The sequence below is a fragment of the Aquarana catesbeiana genome, linkage group LG03, assembly GCF_042186555.1.
Source record: "Aquarana catesbeiana isolate 2022-GZ linkage group LG03, ASM4218655v1, whole genome shotgun sequence".
Classification (NCBI taxonomy): domain Eukaryota; kingdom Metazoa; phylum Chordata; class Amphibia; order Anura; family Ranidae; genus Aquarana; species Aquarana catesbeiana.
In genome coordinates this window covers 227,669,844-227,691,708 of record NC_133326.1, presented here as the reverse complement: position 1 = coordinate 227,691,708, position 21,865 = coordinate 227,669,844, and the positions used below count along the sequence as shown (strand labels likewise).

At 46.7% G+C, this 21,865-nt stretch overlaps 1 protein-coding gene across 1 annotated transcript in view; it reads right to left on the bottom strand.

The window, feature by feature from the left end:
• ASZ1 (ankyrin repeat, SAM and basic leucine zipper domain containing 1) overlaps positions 1-17,328 on the bottom strand; it is a 450,104-nt gene extending 432,776 nt beyond the window's left edge. Inside the window, exon 1 of the mRNA XM_073619829.1 lies at positions 17,152-17,328. Coding sequence (XP_073475930.1) covers positions 17,152-17,247 — 96 coding nt within the window. The 5' untranslated portion in view covers positions 17,248-17,328. The remainder of the gene's footprint in view (positions 1-17,151) is intronic.
• Between the last annotated feature and the right edge of the window lie 4,537 nt (positions 17,329-21,865).

Genomic DNA, 21,865 nt, shown 5'->3' with positions numbered 1-21,865 from the left:
CGGTATTTCTACGAGTCTTTCAGGACAGCACCTGGAGAGAGCGCAGCTCCACCCACTTTCCCAGGAAACACTGCAGTCAGTTTCTTTAAAGACCGGACACTTCCACCATGGCCCTCAGTTGTTCATAGAGTACCTCCAGCCATGCTGAAATTAGATAAGCAGAACACAGCAATAACACATCTTACAACCTCAAAACTTAGGGCGGGTCATCGGCGCTGTCCTGAAAGACTCGTAGAAATACCGTTACCGGTAAGTCTAACTAGGGTTTTCTCCCTTCGACTTTCAGGACAGCACCTGGAGATGATAAAAGAGTACTTACTCTAGGGTGGGACCACCGCCTGCAGGACCTTCCTGCCAAACGACTGCTCCGCTGCTGATAGCAAGTCCAACCTGTAGTGGCGGGTGAAGGTGGAGAAACTTGTCCACGTGGCCGCTTTACAGATCCGACCCGGGGAAGCCCCTGCCCTCTCTGCCCAGGACGTTGCTACTGCCCTTGTTGAATGGGCTACTACCCCCTTAGGGGGCTCTGCTCCTGAAGCTTTATAAGCTTCGCTGATGGCCATTCTGAGCCATCTACCTATGGTGCTTTTGGATGCTCTATACCCCTTCCGTGGACCAGAGAAGAGAACAAAGAGCGAATCTGATCTTCTAAAATCCTTCGTTATCTCTATATAGTGTAATAAACACCTTCTCACGTCCAGGGAATGGAAAGACCTCTCCTTAGCACTGGACGGGTTAGGACAAAAGGCAGGGAGAATTATCTCTTGTTCCCTATGAAATGCTGATGCCACCTTTGGCAAGAAACCCGGGTCAGTTTTTAGCACTACCCGGTCTGGAAAAATATAACAAAAGGGTTCTCTTATGGAAAGAGCTTGTAACTCGCTTACTCTCCTAGCTGAAGTTACTGCTACTAACAGGACTATTTTTAACGACCATAGCCTGATTGATGCTTCCTCTGGAGGTTCAAAAGGCCCTTTGATTAGACCCCGCAGAACCACAGACAGGTCCCATCTAGGAAAAAACTTAAAAGGTATTGGCCTAGCTCTGGCCAATGCCTTGAAAAACCTAACAATAAGCGGCTCCCTTGATAATTGCCTCTCAAGGAAAACCGATAATGCAGCTACCTGCACTTTTAGGGTGCTAGCTGCCAACCCCATCTCCATTCCCTCATGGAGAAACTCTAGCACTGGAGCAATTTCCTGTGGCGAAAGTATCCTAGTCGCACACCAGCTATTAAATCGCTTCCACGTTTTGAAGTAGATGGCCCTGGTAACCTCCTTACGACTATTCAGCAGGGTAGAGACCAGTTTATCTGAAAGGCCCTTATTTTTTAACATCTGCTCCTCAGTAACCAACCTGTCAACCTGAGATGCTGGGTATTTGGGTGATGAAGGGGGCCCTGCGTTAGGAGGTCCTTCCGAAGCGGAAGCTCCCAATAAGGTTCCACCGCCATCCCCTGTATTGTTGCGAACCAAGCCCGTTTGGGCCAGAAAGGAGCCACCAGAATCATAGTCGTGTTCTCTTTCTGTAGCTTTCTTAAGACCAAAGGGATCATCTGAAAGGGGGGAAAGGCGTAGCACAACTGGAATTTCCATGGCTGCGCTAATGCATCCAATCCCTCTGCCTGATCCTGCCTGTTCAGTGAGAAGAAGGCCTCTACTTTTGCATTCTTTTGGGATGCGAAAAGATCTATTTGGGGCATTCCCCATCTTTCTGTTAGTTGTTGGAAAGTCTCTACATTCAGACTCCATTCTGCTTCCAGTATTCTTTCTCTGCTCAGAAAGTCTGCTAGAAGGTTTAAATCTCCCTTCAGATGTATCGCTGTTATGGAGTTTAGCCTGCTTTCTGCCCAGGCTAGAATCTGGAGTGCCAAGGATAGCAGAGCCCTGCTCCTTGTTCCTCCCTGCCTTGATATATAAGCCACCGCTGTGGCATTGTCCGATAGGACCTGAACATGATGGCCCCGGACTGTTCTTTCGAAGGCCCATAGACCCAAGAGAATAGCCCTCAGCTCTCTCCAATTGGAGGACTTTCTGGCTTCCCAGTCTGTCCAACTCCCCTGAGCCATCTGCTCGTCCAGGTGGGCGCCCCAACCCCAGGAACTTGCGTCTGTTGTTAATCTTTTCTGCAAAGGAAAACTCCAGAGCAGACCCCTGTTCAGGTTTGAGTGATTTCTCCACCACCAAAGCTTCCTCTGAACCCGCGCAGGTATCCTTATTAATTTTTCTAGGGACTCTCCATAGGACCAACTCGTTAAAATTGTCTGCTGGAGCTCCCTTGCATGTAGACGTGCCCACTGCACCGCTGGAATAGTCGCAGTGAGTAGCCCTAAGACCGACATAGCTGCTCTTATGGAGATTGGCATATTTGTCTGCGTCTTCTTCACTGCCCCCTGAAGCTTCTCCCTCTTCCCTTCGGGGAGAAAAATTTTCTCCTGGATGGAATCTATCATGTAGCCCAAGAATAGTATGGTCTGAGATGGAATCAAGTTTGATTTCTCCTCGTTGATTATCCATCCTAGACCCACCAGGTGTCTCATTGTCTTTTCCAGATCTCTCACTAACAGGTCCCTTGTTTTGGCAAAAATTAGTAGATCGTCTAGATAGGGCAGGACTGATACCCCCTCTACTCTGAGTGGGGCCAAGGCCTCCGCCAGGATTTTTGTAAAAATCCTCGGAGAGGATGACAGCCCGAAAGGGAGAGCTCTGAACTGGAGATGAAGGGTAGATTCCCCCAGTTTTATCGCAAACCTTAGGTGTTTCTGAGATGTTGATGCTACTGGTACATGTAAGTATGCATCTCTCAGGTCTATGGAAGCCATAAAACATCCCGGGGTCAGGAGATTCTTCACTGAGAATATTGTGTCCATCCTGAACTTCTTGTACCTGATAGTCTTGTTTAGAATCTTCAGGTTCAGGATGAGCCTGAATTTTCCCGACGGTTTCTTCACAAGAAATATGTGTGAATAGCACCCCTGTTCTAATTCCCCAGGGGGCACATTCACTATCACCTTTTGTAGCATCAAGTCCTTCAGGATAGCTGTCATTGCTAGTGACTTTTCTGAGTCCCGGGGAGCCTGGGTTATGTAAAAACGCACAGAAGGAGGTTGAGAAAATTCCAGCCTGTAACCCTCCAAGATGGTCTTGAGAATAAACTTTGCTGCTTGTTATAGTCTTCCACTGTAAAAAGAAGGTCTGTAACCTTGCTCCCACAGTTGGGTGACCGTCACTGGGTTTTTGGGCTTGTGGTTGGGGGGCGAAAAAGTACTCCTGACTTACCCCTCCCTCTTTGAGACTTCCAAGGCCTTTTGTAGCCTGCCTCTTTGGTATCTGGGGTTTTCCGAAAAGCACGAAAATTTTTGTTGCCTTGCGGAAGTACCTTCTTCTTTATAGGGAAAGCCTTCTTTTTGTCAGCTGTTCTGTCAAGAATAGCTTCCAGCCCAGGACCAAACATTAGATCACCTTCAAAGGGTAAACCGCATAATTTTGTCTTTGAAGCAGTATCCCCTGTCCATGTCTTGACCCATAACGCCCTGCGAGCTGAGTTTATCAGAGTTGTGGATCTGGCTGACATCCTGATTGACTCCGCTGAGGCATCTGCTATATACCCTACCGCCTTTGATAACACCGGGAGCGTATCTAGCAGATCCTTACGAGGCGTCCCTGCCTCAATGTGGATTTTCAGCTGCTCCAGCCAGTGTTCCAGATTTCTGGCTACCACCGTTGAGGCCATGGCAGGCTTCAAATTTGCTAAAGAAGAATCCCATGCCTTCCTTAATAGGGAGTCTGCCTTTTTGTCCATGGTATCTTTAAGGATACCCATGTCCTCAAAGGCCAGGTCAGTATTCCTAGATACCTGGGAAAAAGCTGCGTCCAGTCTTGGCTTTTTATGCGAGCATCCTCATCAAACGGAAACCTTCGCTTGAGGGATTTAGAAAAGAAGGGGGCTCTCTCTGGATCCTTCCACTCCCTCTTAATGGTCTCTGATAGGAATTTATGTACAGGAAAAACCCTGTGTTTTTCCTCCCCGAGGCCTTGGAACATCTTATCGTGTAGGGATAGCTGAGCCTTATCCTCTGTGATGTTAAGGGTAGTATGAATTGTTCTTAGTAGATCATCTACCTCCTCAAGGGATAACTTGTACCTAGAAGAAGGAGAAGAAGCTTCATTTACTTCTTCTGCTTCCTCATCCGAATTTAGTAAAATGTTACTTTCCTCCTCCTCTGAGTCGCTGCCCCCTCTGGATGCTGAAACAGAGGATTGAGAATGTGGCACCACACTGCTATGCGCCGTTGGACGCCTATCTAGGTAGGACCTGAAGGACTCAAAGGTGTCTGCCAGTTCCTTCCTGAAAGAGCTTAGCAATTCGCTTTGCTGAGCTGCAGGACTAGCAGGAGCTGTCTCCTCCTTAACTATGTCCGTAATGCAAGATTTGCATAATATTTTGGGCCAGGAATCCCTCAGTAACCCCTTACAAGAGGGACACTTCCTTTTAACAATAGGGGAGACATGCTTGGTCTTTTCTTTAGCCTTCTGCAATATCCCAAGGGAAAAAAGACAATTGCTGAACCATATTTCACAAACAGCTTACATGCTGTATAAAAAGGAACACAGAAAAAAACACCACCAAGGAAGTTAACCCTTTAACACCTATGATCTGTTCCACAGCCGGTGAATCACCCCACAGATCCACCTTAAAACATAATTAATCACTTATCCCTCCTTTAGTACTCAGGACCAAGTGATCTGCAGGCTCCCCCTTTTTTTTTTTTTTTTTTTTTTTTTTTAGGGAAGGGATAATATATAAACATTATAAATGCCCATAGAGTAAAGACAGAGACCAGTATCCCTGCTTACCTGAGCCTGGCTGATTGTTGTGGCTCCTGCTCCTGCCACCGCCGTCTGATCGTCCTCCATTATTGACAGGACACACAGCGGCGTTTGTGCTCTTTTATTTGATTTTCCCGGGCCGCTCACCGCTGTGAGGGCCGGAAATGAAATCAGCCGTGGAGACCGCCCCCCCCTCCTGCGTTCCAGCGGCCGGAACCGGAAGCCGCGTCGCTCGAGGCCCCGCCCCTGGTCGGAAATGACGCGCTTGCCATCCGAACCCGGAAGGCGTGCGGCCCGTGGAACAGACGCTGCTCTACTCCACAGCCCTGCCACCGGTCTGTAGGAGCGGGACCCTCGCAGCCTGGCTCTCGCCGAGCATGAAGAGGCACCGGAGAATCCCCCACACGTCAGGGAGGATGCTGGGCTGTCTTAGGAAAAGAAGAAAAACGATCCGGTATGCCCAAACTTTCACCACCTGGAGAAAGCGCAGCACACCCCTGGTTCCCTGCAGCGCTTCCACCATGGCGGAGGAAACACTACAACTGAGGGCCATGGTGGAAGTGTCCGGTCTTTAAAGAAACTGACTGCAGTGTTTCCTGGGAAAGTGGGTGGAGCTGCGCTCTCTCCAGGTGCTGTCCTGAAAGACGAAGGGAGAAAATTACGCCCTTAGAAATCCTGAAGGCGGTGATTGGTTTTCGGGGCCCCATACGTGGCTAGGCTCCCAAAAAGTTTTTTTTGTCATTATTCAATCACTTGGGACAAAAAAAAAATATTCAATGGGCTCAACATGCCTCTCAGCAATTTCCTTGGGGTGTCTACTTTCCAAAATGGGGTCATTTGGGGGGGTTTTGTACTGCCCTGCCATTTTAGCACCTCAAGAAATGACATAGGCAGTCATAAACTAAAAGCTGTGTAAATTCCAGAAAATGTACCCTAGTTTGTAGACGCTATAACTTTTGCGCAAACGAATAAATATTGACTTTTTTTTTTACCAAAGACATGTGGCCGAATACATTTTGACCTAAATGTATGACTAAAATTGAGTTTATTGGATTTTTTTTTATAACAAAAAGTAGAAAATATCATTTTTTTTCAAAATTTTCGGTCTTTTTCCGTTTATAGCGCAAAAAATAAAAATGGCAGAGGTGATCAAATACCATCAAAAGAAAGCTCTATTTGTGGGAAGAAAAGGACGCAAATTTCGTACAGCATTGCATGACCATGCAATTAGCAGTTAAAGCGACGCAGTGCCAAATTGTAAAAAGTGCTCTGGTCAGGAAGGGGGTAAATCCTTCCGGGGCTGAAGTGGTTAAAAAAAAAAAAATTTTTTTTCTTCCTCAGCTTAGGCCGATATGTATTATTCTACATATTAGATAAAAAAAAAAAAAAAATACCAATAAGCGTATATCGATTGGTTTGCGCAAAAGTTATAGCGTCTACAAAATAGAGGATAGTTTTACGGCATTTTTATTTATTTATTTATTTTTTTTATTAGTAATGGCAGAGATCTGCGATTTTTATCGTGACTGCGACATTATGGCGGACACTTGACACTATTTTGGGACCATTGTCATTTATACAGCGATCAGTGCTATAAAAATGCACTGATTACTATGTAAATGACACTGGAGGGAAGGGGTTAAACACTAGGGGGCGATCAAGGGGTTAAGTGTGTCCTAGGGAGTGATTCTAACTGTGGGGGGGGGGGGGCTACCACTGACATGACAGCGATCACTGCTCCCGATGACAGGGAGCAGTAGATCCCTGTCATGTCACTAGGCAGAACGGAAAAATGCCTTGTTTACATTAGGTATCTCCCCCGTTCTGCGGCTCCATGACACGATCACAGGCCACCGGCGGACATAGAGTCCGCGGGACCCGCGGGCATGGTCACGCTGTACGCGGTGCACGCCCGCCCGCTAGCCTCGCCAATTAAAGGGGACGTACAGGTACGCCTATTTGCCCACCGCTGCCATTGTGCCGACCTATATCGGCGTGCAGCGGTCGGCAAGTGGTCAAGGAGGCAAATCCCATAGATCCTTAAGTGGTTAAAGGAGCTGCAGGAATATTTGGCAAGTACTGGCTTTGTGGTACATGTGACAACTATCACCCATATTCCTGGGCTATGAGGTATAGTGGAAAGACCGAAGCCTTTTCTTATGAAGAAAAAACATCCAAGCTAGGCAAAATTTTGCAAAAAAGCACATATGAAGTCTCCCAAAAGCATGTGGGAAAATGTGTTATGGTCTGAAACCAAAGTTGAACTTTCTGGCAATAATTCCAAAAGATATGTTTGGCACAAAAAACACTGCACATCACCAAAATAACACCATACCCAAAGTGAAGCATGGTGGTGGCAGCATCATGCTTTGGGGCTGTTTTTCTTCAGTTGGAACAGGGGCCTTAGTCAAGGTAGAGGGAATTATGAATAATTCCAAATACCAGACAGTATTGGCACAAAACCTTCAGGCTTCTGCTAGAAAGCTGAACATGAAGAGGAACTTCATCTTTCAGCATGACAACGACCCAAAGCATACATCAAAATCAACAAAGGAATGGCATCACCAGAAGATTAATGTTTTGGAATGGCCCAGCCAGAGCCCAGACCTGAATCCAATAGAAAATCTGTGGGGTGATCTGAAGAAGGCTGTGCACAAGAGATGCCCTAGCAATCTGACAGATGTGGAGTGTTTTTGCAAAGAAGAATGGGCACACTGCCAAGTCAAGATGTGCCATGCTGACAGACTCATACCCAAAAAGACGGAGTGCAGTAATAAAATCAAAAAGGTGCTTCAACAAAGTATTGGTTTAACCACTTACCCACCGGCCCATAGCCGAATGACGGCTACAGGGCGGTTCGATAACTCTGGGAGGGCGTACTATGACATCCTCCCAGAATGGCACGCACCCGAGAACATCCGTGACGCATTAGGGTTCACGGTAAATGGCCGCCGATAGTGGCCGTTTACCACGTGATCGCTCTGTCAAATGAGGGAGCAATCAATTGTAAACAAACCGGTGTCACGTCCGGTTCCTCTCTCTCCCCTCCTCGTACCTATTGGTACAGTGCGAGGGGAGAGATCGGTGGCAGCAGTGCTGTGGGCTGGATGTGTAGTACCCACAGCGCTGATATGAGCCCATTCCAGCCATCCATACCCAACCAGCCATGCTCAGCATACTCACCCATCCATACCCAGCATACACATCCATCCTCATCCATACCCAGCATACTCATCCATCCATACCCATCCATACTCAGCACACTCATCCATCCATGCTCAGCCATCCACACTCAGCATAGTCATCCATCCATCCCCATCCATCATTAGCCATACCCATCCATACTCAGCCTCAACTATTATAGCGCAAAAAATAAACAAACCCAGCGGTGATTAAATACCATCAAAAGAAAGCTCTATTTGTGTGAAAAAAAAGGACAAAAAAATTCATATAGGTACAGTGTTGCATGACTGAGTACTTGTCATTCAAAATGTGAGAACACTGAAAGCTGAAAATTGGTCTGGTTAGGAAGGGGGTTTAAGTACCCAGTGGGTAAGTGTGCGCACACATATGCAACCATATTATTTTATTTTTACTTCCACCTAAAAAAGATTTCAGTTTGTTGTTCAACTCAGTTGTACAGTTTATAGATCACATAAAAAAAAAAAAAAAAAGTGGAAAAAGTTCTGAAATTATTTATCCAACACTTTCGTTTCTTTCAGTATGGTTCCTCTATCCACTCCCTTTGTTTTCCCTTTTCATGCAGTGTTTCTATGGGCTCACCTATGATTCTCATTTCACACACAGGATTGCCTCCGGTCTCGTGGATGCCTGTAGGGCGCCCCTGCCTAGATGTCCGCCGCGGCTCCGGGTTGGGGGCACTTTCAGATGGTATTTGTTGCCGGACACTACATCACCTCTATATGAATTACAAGTTAAAGGGGTTGTAAAGGTAAAAATTTTTTCACCTTAATGCATTCTATGCATTAAGGTGAAAAAACTTTTGACAGTACCGCCGCCCCCAGGCCCCCCGTTTTACTTACCTGACGCCTCGAATCTTCGCTCCTTGTCCTCGTCAGCTTCATTGCAGCTCAGCCTGGTTGCTGATTGGCTGCAGTGGATGGATTGAAAGCAGCGCAGCCATTGGCTCGCGCTGCTGTCAATCACATCCGATGACGCGGCGCGCCGGGGGGCGGGGCCGAGTGATACAGCGAGCGGCTATAGCCGCCGGCTGTATCACGGGAGCGCGCCCGCAAGCACTCACCACCGTGCGAGGGAGCTCGCATGAAGGTGGTAAATGCTTGCGGGGAGGAGCTGAAACAGCCGCCGAGGGACCCCAGAAGACCAGGTTCGGGGCCACTCTGTGCAGAACGAGCTGCACAGTGAAGGTAAGTATAACATGTTTGTTATTTTTAAAAAAAAAAAAAAAAAAATAACTTTACAACCCCTTTAATATCCTTATTTATAGATCCATCATGTTGCTTGCTCCTGACGAGTGGCGCTCCAGCCACAAAACGCGTAGAGCTGCCTGTTCAATTTTCATCTATACTTACCTACATTTTAAAGTCCATCGTTAATAACCATTCCAGGATCAATGAGGCTTTAGGCTCTGCAAGTTTTATCAATTTTTACGATTCCATTACAAAATTGCTTTTGGTGAACTTTCAATTTATTGCCTGTCATATCGTTTGATATTCAAGTATTATATTACCATCTTCTCAAACTATGTGTTTCTAATTGATATTATTAACTGTATTATATGACATGCATTTAACCAATAAATTTCAACAATGTTCATCTATTTAGTCTTTCGCTAACCACGCGCTTCACTCAAAGTCCTACTCCCTGCTCTGCCCTTTTTTGATCAACCACAGGGATTAAAATATATGACTTTACCGGGTCATCATTTCAAGTCCCAAGGGATGGAATACATGGCCTTACCATGTGTTCATTTAAAGTCCCTTAATATTTCCATTTGTAAACTAAACTCTTTTGGGACCAGTGACATTTATACAGCGATCAGTGCTATAAAAATGCACCGATTACTGTATAAATGACACTGGCAGGGAAGGGGTTAACACCAGGGGTGATCAAAGGGTTAAATGTGTCCTAGGGAGGTGTTTTCTCACTGTAGGGGGAGTTGACTGACTGTGAATACAGAGAGATCGCTGTTCCAATCACTAGGAACAGACGATCACACTGTACTTCCCTGACAGATGGGGATCTGCTTTGTTTACATTGGCAGATCCCCATTCTGCCTCTCTGTGGAGCTATGGCAGGCAGACATGGTGGCCGACAGCCACGCGCATCGGCGTAGGTGTGCTTGCTGTATATTACACAAAACGCCATACCGGTACGGTGATTCACGCAACAGGGCCGCCCTGCCACAGTACATTTTCGGCGGATGGTCGTTAAGTGGTTAATACAGAAAACTGAAACTGGGTATTTGACCTACTAAATGCTCTGGCAAGTTTGTCAACATTTTCGGTAGCGAAGGGGCCAAGTACCCCCTTGTTGGGTTCGCAGCAAGTTCTAACCTGAGCCCCATTGAAGTCCATGGGAGCCGAACAAGACAAATCAAAAATGCCATAAAATGGGTATGGAGCTTCGGGTACTGCACTAGGGGGCATTAAAAAAATAAAAATAAAAAACATTTTTGCATTAATACAATCGTTTTTTCAGGAGCAGGGATTTTAATGACGCTAAGTGCAACAATAAAAATGAAAATCTCCTTTAAATATAGTGCCTGTGGGGTGCCCTTAGTCTGTCTGTAAAGTGGCGCATCTGTAGCATGCATAGAACATGCTGCAGCAAAAAAGACATTTCTAAAATAAAAAAATAAAAAAACCTGAGTCAAATCACATTTAAATTGACTCGCGGTTGCAATTGCAGGCACCCGGCTATTAAAAAAAAAAAAAAAAAAAAAAAGTGTGGGGTCCGGCCTTGCAATGCTGTACAGTACGCAGGGCGTTCAGCCCAACACTAATTTTCTAATGGCCAAAAAAATTGGATTTTTGGTTTACCTGTGAAATCTACATCACAGGACACAGAGGAATTAATAGTCATCGCTACATGAGTTGTGCTGCCACCTGCAGGGCAGAGATGACAGTTGCTCTTAAAAATCTATGATTTAAAATTGAGTTGATTTAAATCAAGTCTTTTTACTAGCGATTTAAATCAAATCCACCCTGGCTGAGCCTGTGAAAAAGGGAGAAGTAAAAAACCTGTGAGCCAACCACAGCCCCTCCATGGGAGTACCTTCACCATACACCCATGCCCTGACACCAGCCAGAGCTCTCCTTGGATACGCAAAGCTAGCCGGGATCCAAAATAGTATTTGTAGGGAGGGAGAACCCTGAGCATGTGTGCGCTCATCTCCCCTGGTGGCAAAATTTAGCTCTGTTCACATAGGGGAAGTGAGAGCGAGTACCTGCCAGAAATATGTACCCACTTCGAAAAAAAAAAAGGGCAAAAGTAATGGAGGGTTGGGGGGGGGGGGGGGTTGTGGCAGAAGTGGAACTTAACTATTTATGTGAAGTTGCACTTTAACCAACTCAATACTGGGCACTTTCACCCCCTTTCTGTCCAGACCAACTTTCAGCATTCCGTGCTGTTACACTTTGGATGACAACTGCTCAGTCATGCAACACTGTGCCCATATGAAATTTTTATTAGAGGCGCACTGAATGGAAATTGTGGTACCAACATTTTTATATATATTCATATTCAACTTTATTATTTTCATGAATTTAGGTGAATATTAATTTATTGTCTGCCATTATCTGCACCTTTAGCACAAGAAAAGCTCAAGAAAAATGCAGCCCTCTAAATTCTATATATGTCTTTACACTATGTATGTACGTCTTTACACTGGTCCACGCTGGTTGCACTTCCATTGTGTTGCTAAAAATCCTGCTTGCTGCATTTTTGGTCAGAGAAAAAAAAAAAAAAAAAAAAAAAAAACACAACACACACCTCACCTTCGAGTTGAAATGCATTGAAAACGCAGCAAGAACGCACCCGTGTTGTTCTTGATGCAGTTTTTAAAGATGGCCAGTGCTGCAAAACAAAACCTTGTATGCTAAATACTTCCTGCAAACCCGCCCATCAGTTGGCCGACTAAGGATGAGCTCCAGCATGTTCGCACACTGCACGTGCAGAGCCCGCCAGGAAGTCGGCAATGCGCTGCGCTAATCTCAGGCAGTGAGACATTTCCCGATCTCTGCAGCCGCACATCAGGAAAATGTCTCACTGCCTGTGATTAGTGCAGCGCTGTGCCGACTTCCTGACGGGCTCTGCACGTGGAGTGTGCGAACACGCCGGAGCTCATCCTTAGTAACTCGCCCCGCAATAGCATACAAAGTTTTGTTTTGCAGCACTAGCCATCTTTAAAAATTTCGCTCCCAACTGCCCATCATTTATAAATCCGCCCTTCACCGACATGAACTCGCCACGGGAGCGCGGGGCACAATCTGACAGAAAAATTTCTTCTGTCGGCTATTGTGCGCAGGCGCCGTCTCAACAGCTGATCACAAACTCAGCTGTTGTGCTTTTGTCGTTCGTCCCGAGCACTTCTCAACAGAACACCGGCTCTCTTCATGCTGTGACAGCACATCCACGTGTACCTGCCTCCAGGTGTACCTTATGGTTGCCACCTCATCCCTTTAAACCCGAACACATTAATTACACAGGTTGTGTGGATGATTAAGGTGGTAATTAAACTCACTTGGTGCCTTATCTGCATTTAAAGTGGAGTTCCACCCACTTTTACAACTCTTCAGCATCCCTCACTAAACTGTGCACTGTAAACAAATTGGATATTTTTTTATTTTTTTTCTCAGCACCTACTGTATATCTGCTGTATTCATTTTTCACTGCCTCCTCCCAGCCCATCGCATCATTTCCTGTTTGCAATGCCTTCTGGGAAGGGGCGGCAACTTCCTCTGAAACTGCCGTTGCTATGGAAACCTGACCTGAAACCTATTACACTGCTTGTGCTGCACTGAGCATGTGCGAGATCTGCAAGGATGAGATCCAGGAAGAAATACAGTCTGGCTTCAAATGCCCACGGCCTGCTGTAAGTTTATAAAATAACAAACTACTGCTATAAACTAAGAAAACAGACCTTAGTTTACAGACTAACTTTACTAGAATACATTAAGCTTGTGCATTATAGGGGTATTTTTATTTAAAAAGTATAATTTCGGCCGGAACACCACTTTAATTAGCCTCAGAACCTGTGTAATTCAAAGTTGTTCAGGTTAAAAGGGTTAAGGTGGCAACTCTTGTGTACCCGCCTCCATGTGTACCCCCCTCCATGTGTACCTTCCCACCAAACTATCACTGTATGCATCTACCAAGTAGAGAACACCTAAGTGTACCCCTCTCTCCATGCGTATCCCCCCCTGAACTATCACTGTATGCATTTATCAAATAGAGAAGACCTAAGTGTACCCACCTCCATGTGTACCCCCCCTCTCCATGTGTACCTCCCCACCAATCACTGTATGCATTTACCAAGTAGAGAACACCTAAGTGTACCCCCCTCTCCATGCATATCCCCCCTTCTATATGCGTACCCCCCCCTGAACTATCACTGTATGCATTTACCAAGTAGAGAACACCTAAGTGTACCCCCCTCTCCATGCGTATCCCCCCTTCTATATGCGTACCCCCCCCTGAACTATCACTGTATGCATTTATCAAATAGAGAAGACCTAAGTGTACCCGCCTCCATGTGTACCCCCCTCTCCATGTGTACCCCCCCCTGAACTATCACTGTATGCATTTATCAAATAGAGAAGACCTAAGTGTACCCGCCTCCATGTGTACCCCCCTCTCCATGCGTATCCCCCCCTCTCCATGCGTATCCCCCCCCCACTGAACTATCACTGTATGCATTTATCAAATAGAGAAGACCTAAGTGTACCCCCCCTCTCCATGTGTACCCCCCCCCCCCCAATGATCACTGTATGCATTTATTAAATAGAGAAGACGTAAGTGTACCCACCCCTCCATGTGTACCTCCCCACCAAACTATCACTGTATTCATTTACCAAGTACAGAACACCTAAGTGTACCCCCCTGCATGTGTACCCCCTTCTCCATGCGTACCCCCCCCTGAACTATCACTGTATGCATTTATCAAATAGAGAAGACCTAAGTGTACCCGCCTCCATGTGTACCCCCCTCTCCATGCGTACCCCCCCCGAACTATCACTGTATGCATTTATCAAATAGAGAAGACCTAAGTGTACCCCCCCTCTCCATGTGTACCCCCCCCCCAATGATCACTGTATGCATTTATTAAATAAAGAAGACGTAAGTGTACCCACCCCTCCATGTGTACCTCCCCACCAAACTATCACTGTATTCATTTACCAAGTACAGAACACCTAAGTGTACCCCCCTGCATGTGTACCCCCCTCTCCATGCGTACCCCCCCCTCAACTATCACTGTATGCATTTATCAAATAGAGAAGACCTAAGTGTACCCACCTCCATGTGTACCCCCCCTCTCCATGTGTACCCCCCCCACGGAACTATCACTGTATGCATTTATCAAATAGAGAAGACCTAAGTGTACCCGCCTCCATGTGTACCCCCCTCTCCATGCGTATCCCCCCCCCACTGAACTATCACTGTATGCATTTATCAAATAGAGAAGACCTAAGTGTACCCGCCTCCACGTGTACCCCCCTCTCCATGCGTATCCCCCCCCCCACTGAACTATCACTGTATGCATTTATCAAATAGAGAAGACCTAAGTGTACCCCCCCCAATGATCACTGTATGCATTTATCAAATAGAGAAGACGGAAGTGTACCCACCCCTCCATGTGTACCTCCCCAAACTATCACTGTATTCATTTACCAAGTACAGAACACCTAAGTGTACCCCCCTGCATGTGTACCCCCCTCTCCATGCGTACCCCCCCCCCCCCTCAACTATCACTGTATGCATTTATCAAATAGAGAAGACCTAAGTGTACCCACCTCCATGTGTACCCCCCTCTCCATGCGTATCCCCCCCCCCACTGAACTATCACTGTATGCATTTATCAAATAGAGAAGACCTAAGTGTACCCCCCCTCTCCATGTGTACCCCCCCCACTGATCACTGTATGCATTTATCAAATAGAGAAGACGTAAGTGTACCCACCTCCATGTGTACCTCCCCACCAAACTATCACTGTATTAATTTACCAAGTACAGAACACCTAAGTGTACCCCCCTGCATGTGTACCCCCCTCTCCATGCGTACCCCCCCTCAACTATCACTGTATGCATTTATCAAATAGAGAAGACCTAAGTGTACCCACCTCCATGTGTACCCCCCCTCTCCATGTGTACCCCCCCACGGAACTATCACTGTATGCATTTATCAAATAGAGAAGACCTAAGTGTACCCGCCTCCACGTGTACCCCCCTCTCCATGCGTATCCCCCCCTCTCCATGCGTATCCCCCCCCCACTGAACTATCACTGTATGCATTTATCAAATAGAGAAGACAGAAGTGTACCCACCCCTCCATGTGTACCTCCCCACCAAACTATCACTGTATTCATTTACCAAGTACAGAACACCTAAGTGTACCCCCCTGCATGTGTACCCCCCTCTCCATGCGTATCCCCCCCTGAACTATCACTGTATGCATTTATCAAATAGAGAAGACCTAAGTGTACCCCCCCCAATGATCACTGTATGCATTTATCAAATAGAGAAGACGGAAGTGTACCCACCCCTCCATGTGTACCTCCCCAAACTATCACTGTATTCATTTACCAAGTACAGAACACCTAAGTGTACCCCCCTGCATGTGTACCCCCCTCTCCATGCGTACCCCCCCCCCCTCAACTATCACTGTATGCATTTATCAAATAGAGAAGACCTAAGTGTACCCACCTCCATGTGTACCCCCCTCTCCATGCGTATCCCCCCCCCCACTGAACTATCACTGTATGCATTTATCAAATAGAGAAGACCTAAGTGTACCCCCCTCTCCATGTGTACCCCCCCCACTGATCACTGTATGCATTTATCAAATAGAGAAGACGTAAGTGTACCCACCTCCATGTGTACCTCCCCACCAAACTATCACTGTATTAATTTACCAAGTACAGAACACCTAAGTGTACCCCCCTGCATGTGTACCCCCCTCTCCATGCGTACCCCCCCTCAACTATCACTGTATGCATTTATCAAATAGAGAAGACCTAAGTGTACCCACCTCCATGTGTACCCCCCCTCTCCATGTGTACCCCCCCACGGAACTATCACTGTATGCATTTATCAAATAGAGAAGACCTAAGTGTACCCGCCTCCACGTGTACCCCCCTCTCCATGCGTATCCCCCCCTCTCCATGCGTATCCCCCCCCCACTGAACTATCACTGTATGCATTTATCAAATAGAGAAGACAGAAGTGTACCCACCCCTCCATGTGTACCTCCCCACCAAACTATCACTGTATTCATTTACCAAGTACAGAACACCTAAGTGTACCCCCCTGCATGTGTACCCCCCTCTCCATGCGTATCCCCCCCTGAACTATCACTGTATGCATTTATCAAATAGAGAAGACCTAAGTGTACCCCCCCCAATGATCACTGTATGCATTTATCAAATAGAGAAGACGGAAGTGTACCCACCCCTCCATGTGTACCTCCCCAAACTATCACTGTATTCATTTACCAAGTACAGAACACCTAAGTGTACCCCCCTGCATGTGTACCCCCCTCTCCATGCGTACCCCCCCTCAACTATCACTGTATGCATTTATCAAATAGAGAAGACCTAAGTGTACCCACCTCCATGTGTACCCCCCCTCTCCATGTGTACCCCCCCACGGAACTATCACTGTATGCATTTATCAAATAGAGAAGACCTAAGTGTACCCGCCTCCACGTGTACCCCCCTCTCCATGCGTATCCCCCCCTCTCCATGCGTATCCCCCCCCCACTGAACTATCACTGTATGCATTTATCAAATAGAGAAGACAGAAGTGTACCCACCCCTCCATGTGTACCTCCCCACCAAACTATCACTGTATTCATTTACCAAGTACAGAACACCTAAGTGTACCCCCCTGCATGTGTACCCCCCTCTCCATGCGTATCCCCCCCTGAACTATCACTGTATGCATTTATCAAATAGAGAAGACCTAAGTGTACCCCCCTCCATGTGTACCCCCCCACCGAACTATCACTGTATGCATTTACCAAGTAGAGAACACCCCAGCCACGTGCCAAAATTAGTTCTGACAAAGAACAGGCTCTCACTATACACAGTCTTCTATGCGGTCTTGCGTTTCACTAAATATACCTCTTTCCGCTCTCTATGATCCCCAATATACCAGTCATCGTCACTGTCGCTGCTCTCTCCACCCCCAGGAACCGCATGGATCAGACCAGCCGCCATCTTCTCAACTCCTCTCAGTCTGTAAAGTCCTCACAACTCCCGTCTCTAACATGTGACACGCCAGGAAGCCGCGCTGACGTCACGGCCTCAGAGGAGCCTGGTCACCTGAAAGAAGGTTGCTCTGCTGGAATTTGCCGTTAGGGGGTGCTGTGCGCTCCCCTTTTACGCGGGTGAAACACACAACAGTCTCCATCAAGAGCCAAGGAACGCAATCAGGCTTCTAGAAGCGTCTGCGATTGTAGTTGTGATCATAAAAGTGTAAAACAAGAGTGTTTTTCAAAGGCTTTGGTTATCTATCATATTATGACTGTTAAAAAAATTGGAAAAAAGTAATGCATGCATCAACAATGATAAAATAAAAAATGTGTATTTATTAACCACTTGCCCCCCGGAAGATTTACCCAACCCCCCTTCCCCCCCATGACCAGGCCATTTTTTGCGATACGGTACTGCGTTACATAAACTGACAATTGCACAGTCATGCAAAGCTGTGTCCACATACATTTATGTCATTTTTTCCCCCACAAATAGAGCTTTCTTTTGGTGGTATTTGATCACCTCTGTGTTTTTTTTATTTTTTGTGCTATAAACAAAAAACAGACAATTTTGAAAGAAAAATTTATATATATTTTACTTTCTGCTATAAAACATATCCAATAAAATATGTAAAATAATAAAATGTCTTCATTAATTTTGGCCAATATGTATTCTGCTAAATGTTTTTGGTAAAACAAATCCCAATAAGCTTATATTGATTGGTTTACACGGACGTTATAGCGTCTACAAACTATGGGATAGATTTATGGAATTTTTTTTTATATACTAGTAATGGTGGTAATCAGCGACTTATAGCGGGACTGCGACATTGCAGCAGACAATTGGAAACTAACTGACACTTTTGACACTTTGCGGGAACCAGTGTCGCTGTTCTAATGACACTGACTGGGAAGGGGTTAAACATCTAGGGTGATCAAAGGGTTAGCTGTGTGCCTAGCCACTGTTTTGGTGTACACTGTGTGCTGCTTTCATTAGGGAAAGAGATGGATTTTATTTCCTGTGATTATTGAGTGCGTTACCCCCCCCCCCCCCACGTAGGCAGAAGCACAGAATCGCTTATATATACGTGATCCTGCACAGAAGGGCCATCATACTGTTGCAGTAAATCTGCTATAAGGCAGTCCTAACTGGTTAAATCCCAACAAAAATTTATCGGACAAATGATCATCTTTTTTTTTTTTTTTTTTTTGCATGCTAGTCTCTTATCGAAAATAAAGAGTTTACTAAAGTTGCGAAAGTTCTCGTACGACAGAATAAAAATTTGGAGGTTATGTAACGTGTTGTGGTGTATTTGTATTGTATTTTCGAACGACAACTGTACTGATTAAACGAAAATCGTACCATCGGGTATCGTACGAGAACATTTTTTGTGCTTGTCTCATCAGATAATTTTGCATGAACTGTCATTATTGGCTGATGATCTCGAAAGCTGTGTATTATAGATCAGACTATTGTACGATCGATTTGAAAGCGGTACAATTTTCTGATCATGTGTACTGGCCACAACCCATCCTACGCTGTTCTATTCACCTTACCCAGTGAAGCCAGTCATATTCAAGTGCCCATCCAGGTCCCTCCCCAGTACGGATGAGCAAACGTTTCGGCCCAAGCATAAGTTCCATAAACACTTTGGTTGTTCGGATGTTCTGCTAACACCGAACAATATGCGGTGTTCAGGGCAACTCCCCATGTTGAGGGCATGTGGCCTGGTTCGGTTCAGGAGGGGGGAGCGCTCTCTTGTCCCCCCCTCTTTTCCTGCGGCCTGCCAGGTTATTTGCTCAGATAAGGGTCTGGTGGTGTCCGAGTGGCGGCGGGGCCACCCGTTTACGTAACCCCCTCTGACGCCCCAGAAAAGTCATGGGGAAGTCCCCGTGTGTTAGAGGGGGCAGGGTCACCCAGGTACGTCACCGTGTGGCCCCGCCCTCAGTTATATAAGAACTGTCACCTGCGAGGACGCGTCAGACGGTGGGTGCCTCCCATGGAGGCGGATTGGTGGCGGCCTGCGGGTTTTTGTTTTGTTTTTTTCGGTCCGTTGGCGGATCGAGAGAGAAAAATGAATGGATTTCATGGGACATTTTTATTTTTTTATTTTTTAATAAAGGACTTGTCCCAAAGTGTGTCTTGTGTTTTTTTTTTTTAACATTTTTACACTTTTTTTGTGAAATTGTAGGGGTACAATGTACCTGTTACCATTTCAAACAGGGGGGGCCGTGATCTGGGGGTCCCCTTGTTAAAGGGGGCTTCCAGATTCCGATAAACCCCCCACCCACAGACCCCCACAACCACCAGGCAAGGGTTGTGGGGATGAGGCCCTTGTCGCCATCAACATGGGGACAAGGTGCTTTGGGGGGCTACCCCAAAGCACCCTCCCCATGTTGAGGGCATGTGGCCTGGTACGTTCGGGGGGGCGCTCTCTCATCACTCCCTCTTTTCCTGTGGCCTGCCAGGTTGGGTGCTCAGATAAGGGTCTGGTATGGATTTTTGGGGGGACCCCCACGCCATCTTTTTTTAATTTTGGCGCGGGGTTCCCCTTAAAATCCATACCAGACCTGAAGGGTCTGGTATGGATTTTGAGGGGGACCCCTACGCCATTTTTTAAAAATAAATTGGTGCATGGTTTCCCTTAATATCCATACCAGACCTGAATGGCCTGGTATGGAATTTGGGGGGACCCCCACGCGATTTTTTTTTTTAATTTTGGTTTGGGTTCCCCTTAATATTCATACCAGACCCAAAGGGAATGGTAATGGACTGGGGGGATCCCATGCCGTTTTTTTCAATGACTTGATCTGTATTGCTGGGACCCGACAATTCATTATAGCCGCGAGTACTTTTAAATGACTTTTTTTCCTTTAGAAATGTCATTTTGTGCAGGGACTGTTCTAAACACGGAAAAATACAAGCATACTATAGACATCCGCCAGGTACGAAATTGAAAGGAATATTTCACTTTTATTGTTTCACTTTAAGCATTATTAAAATCACTGCTCCCAAAAAAAACAGCCGTTTTTAAAACTTTTTTTTTGCATTGATACATGTCCCCTGGGGCAGGACCCGGGTCTCCAAATGCTTTTTATGACAATAACTTGCATATTAACCCTCAAAATTAGCATTTTGAGTTTTCACGTTCGTGTCCATAGACTTTAACGGTGTTCGAACAAATTTTTTGCCTGTTCGCATGTTCTGCTGACAACCGAACCGTGGGGTGTTCCGGTCATCCCTACTCCCCAGCACAGTTAGGGGAGGGGGGGGTGTTCATTTTATTTCAGAATTGAGCTTTTGCATTTAGGATTGCAGGGCATTGTACACACTGCATACTCTTTACAGTTGCAATGCACTGCATGCCTGAATGCAAAAATTTAATAAATGCACATTTATTTTTTACATCGTTGCTGTATTTATTACATTTTTTCCAAAGGTGAACTTTCCCTTAGGCCCCTTTCACACTTATACGACTTCAAAGTCGCGCGATTTCGCGGCCACGATTTTACCGCGATTTGCCGCAATTTGAGAGCAGTACTACTTTGTACGACTTTGCCACATTTTTGGCATTAACAAATGAAAACATACAGTGGTTGGTATGAATCATAAGGGGGAACTCCACGCCAAGTTTTAAATAAAAAAAACTGGCGTGGGTTCCCCACCAGGGGCATTCCAGGCCCTTAGGTCTGGTATGGATTGTAAGGGGAGCCCCCTACGCCGAAAAATCGGAGTGGGGTCTCCCCAAAATCCATACCAGACCCTTATCCGAGCACGCAGCCCGGCCGGTCAGGAATGGGGGTGGGGACGAGCAAGCGCCCCCCCCCCCCCGGACCGTACCAGGCCGCATGCCCTCAACATGGGGGGTGGGTGCTTTGGGGCATGGGGGGGCGCCCTGCGGCCCCCCCACCCCAAAGCACCTTGTCCCCATGTTGATGAGGACAAGGGCCTCTTCCCGACAACCCTGGCCGTTGGTTGTCGGGGTCTGCGGGCGGGGGGCTTATCGGAATCCGGGAGCCCCCTTTAATAAGGGGGCCCCCAGATCCCGGCCCCCCACCCTATGTGAATGAGTATGGGGTACATGGTACCCCTACCCATTCACCTAGGCAAAAAAGTGTCAATAAAAAACAGTACACAGATTTTTAAAGTAATTTACTAGGCAGCTCTGGGGTCTTCTTCCGACTTCGGGGGTCCTCTTCCGACTTCGGGGGTCCTCTTCCGACTTCGGGGGTCTCTCCGGCGTCTTCTCCCCGTGTCCTGATCTTCTGCCGGCTCCTCCGCTATCTTCTGCAGCTCAATTGCTAGCGGTGGCCCGGACTTCTTTTCTTCCACAGATGTTGACACGACGCTCTCTCCAGCTGCAATGGTCTCTGAACGCTCCGCAATGGACTTATATAGGCCACCCCCTTATGCCTTCACAGTCCCTGGGCATGCTAATAAATTACTTTAAAAGGAGGGGGGGGGCGCTCGCTCGTCCCCACCCCCATTCCTGACCGGCCGGGCTGCGTGCTCGGATAAGGGTCTGGTATGGATTTTGGGGAGACCCCACGCCGATTTTTTGGCGTAGGGGGTTCCCCTTACA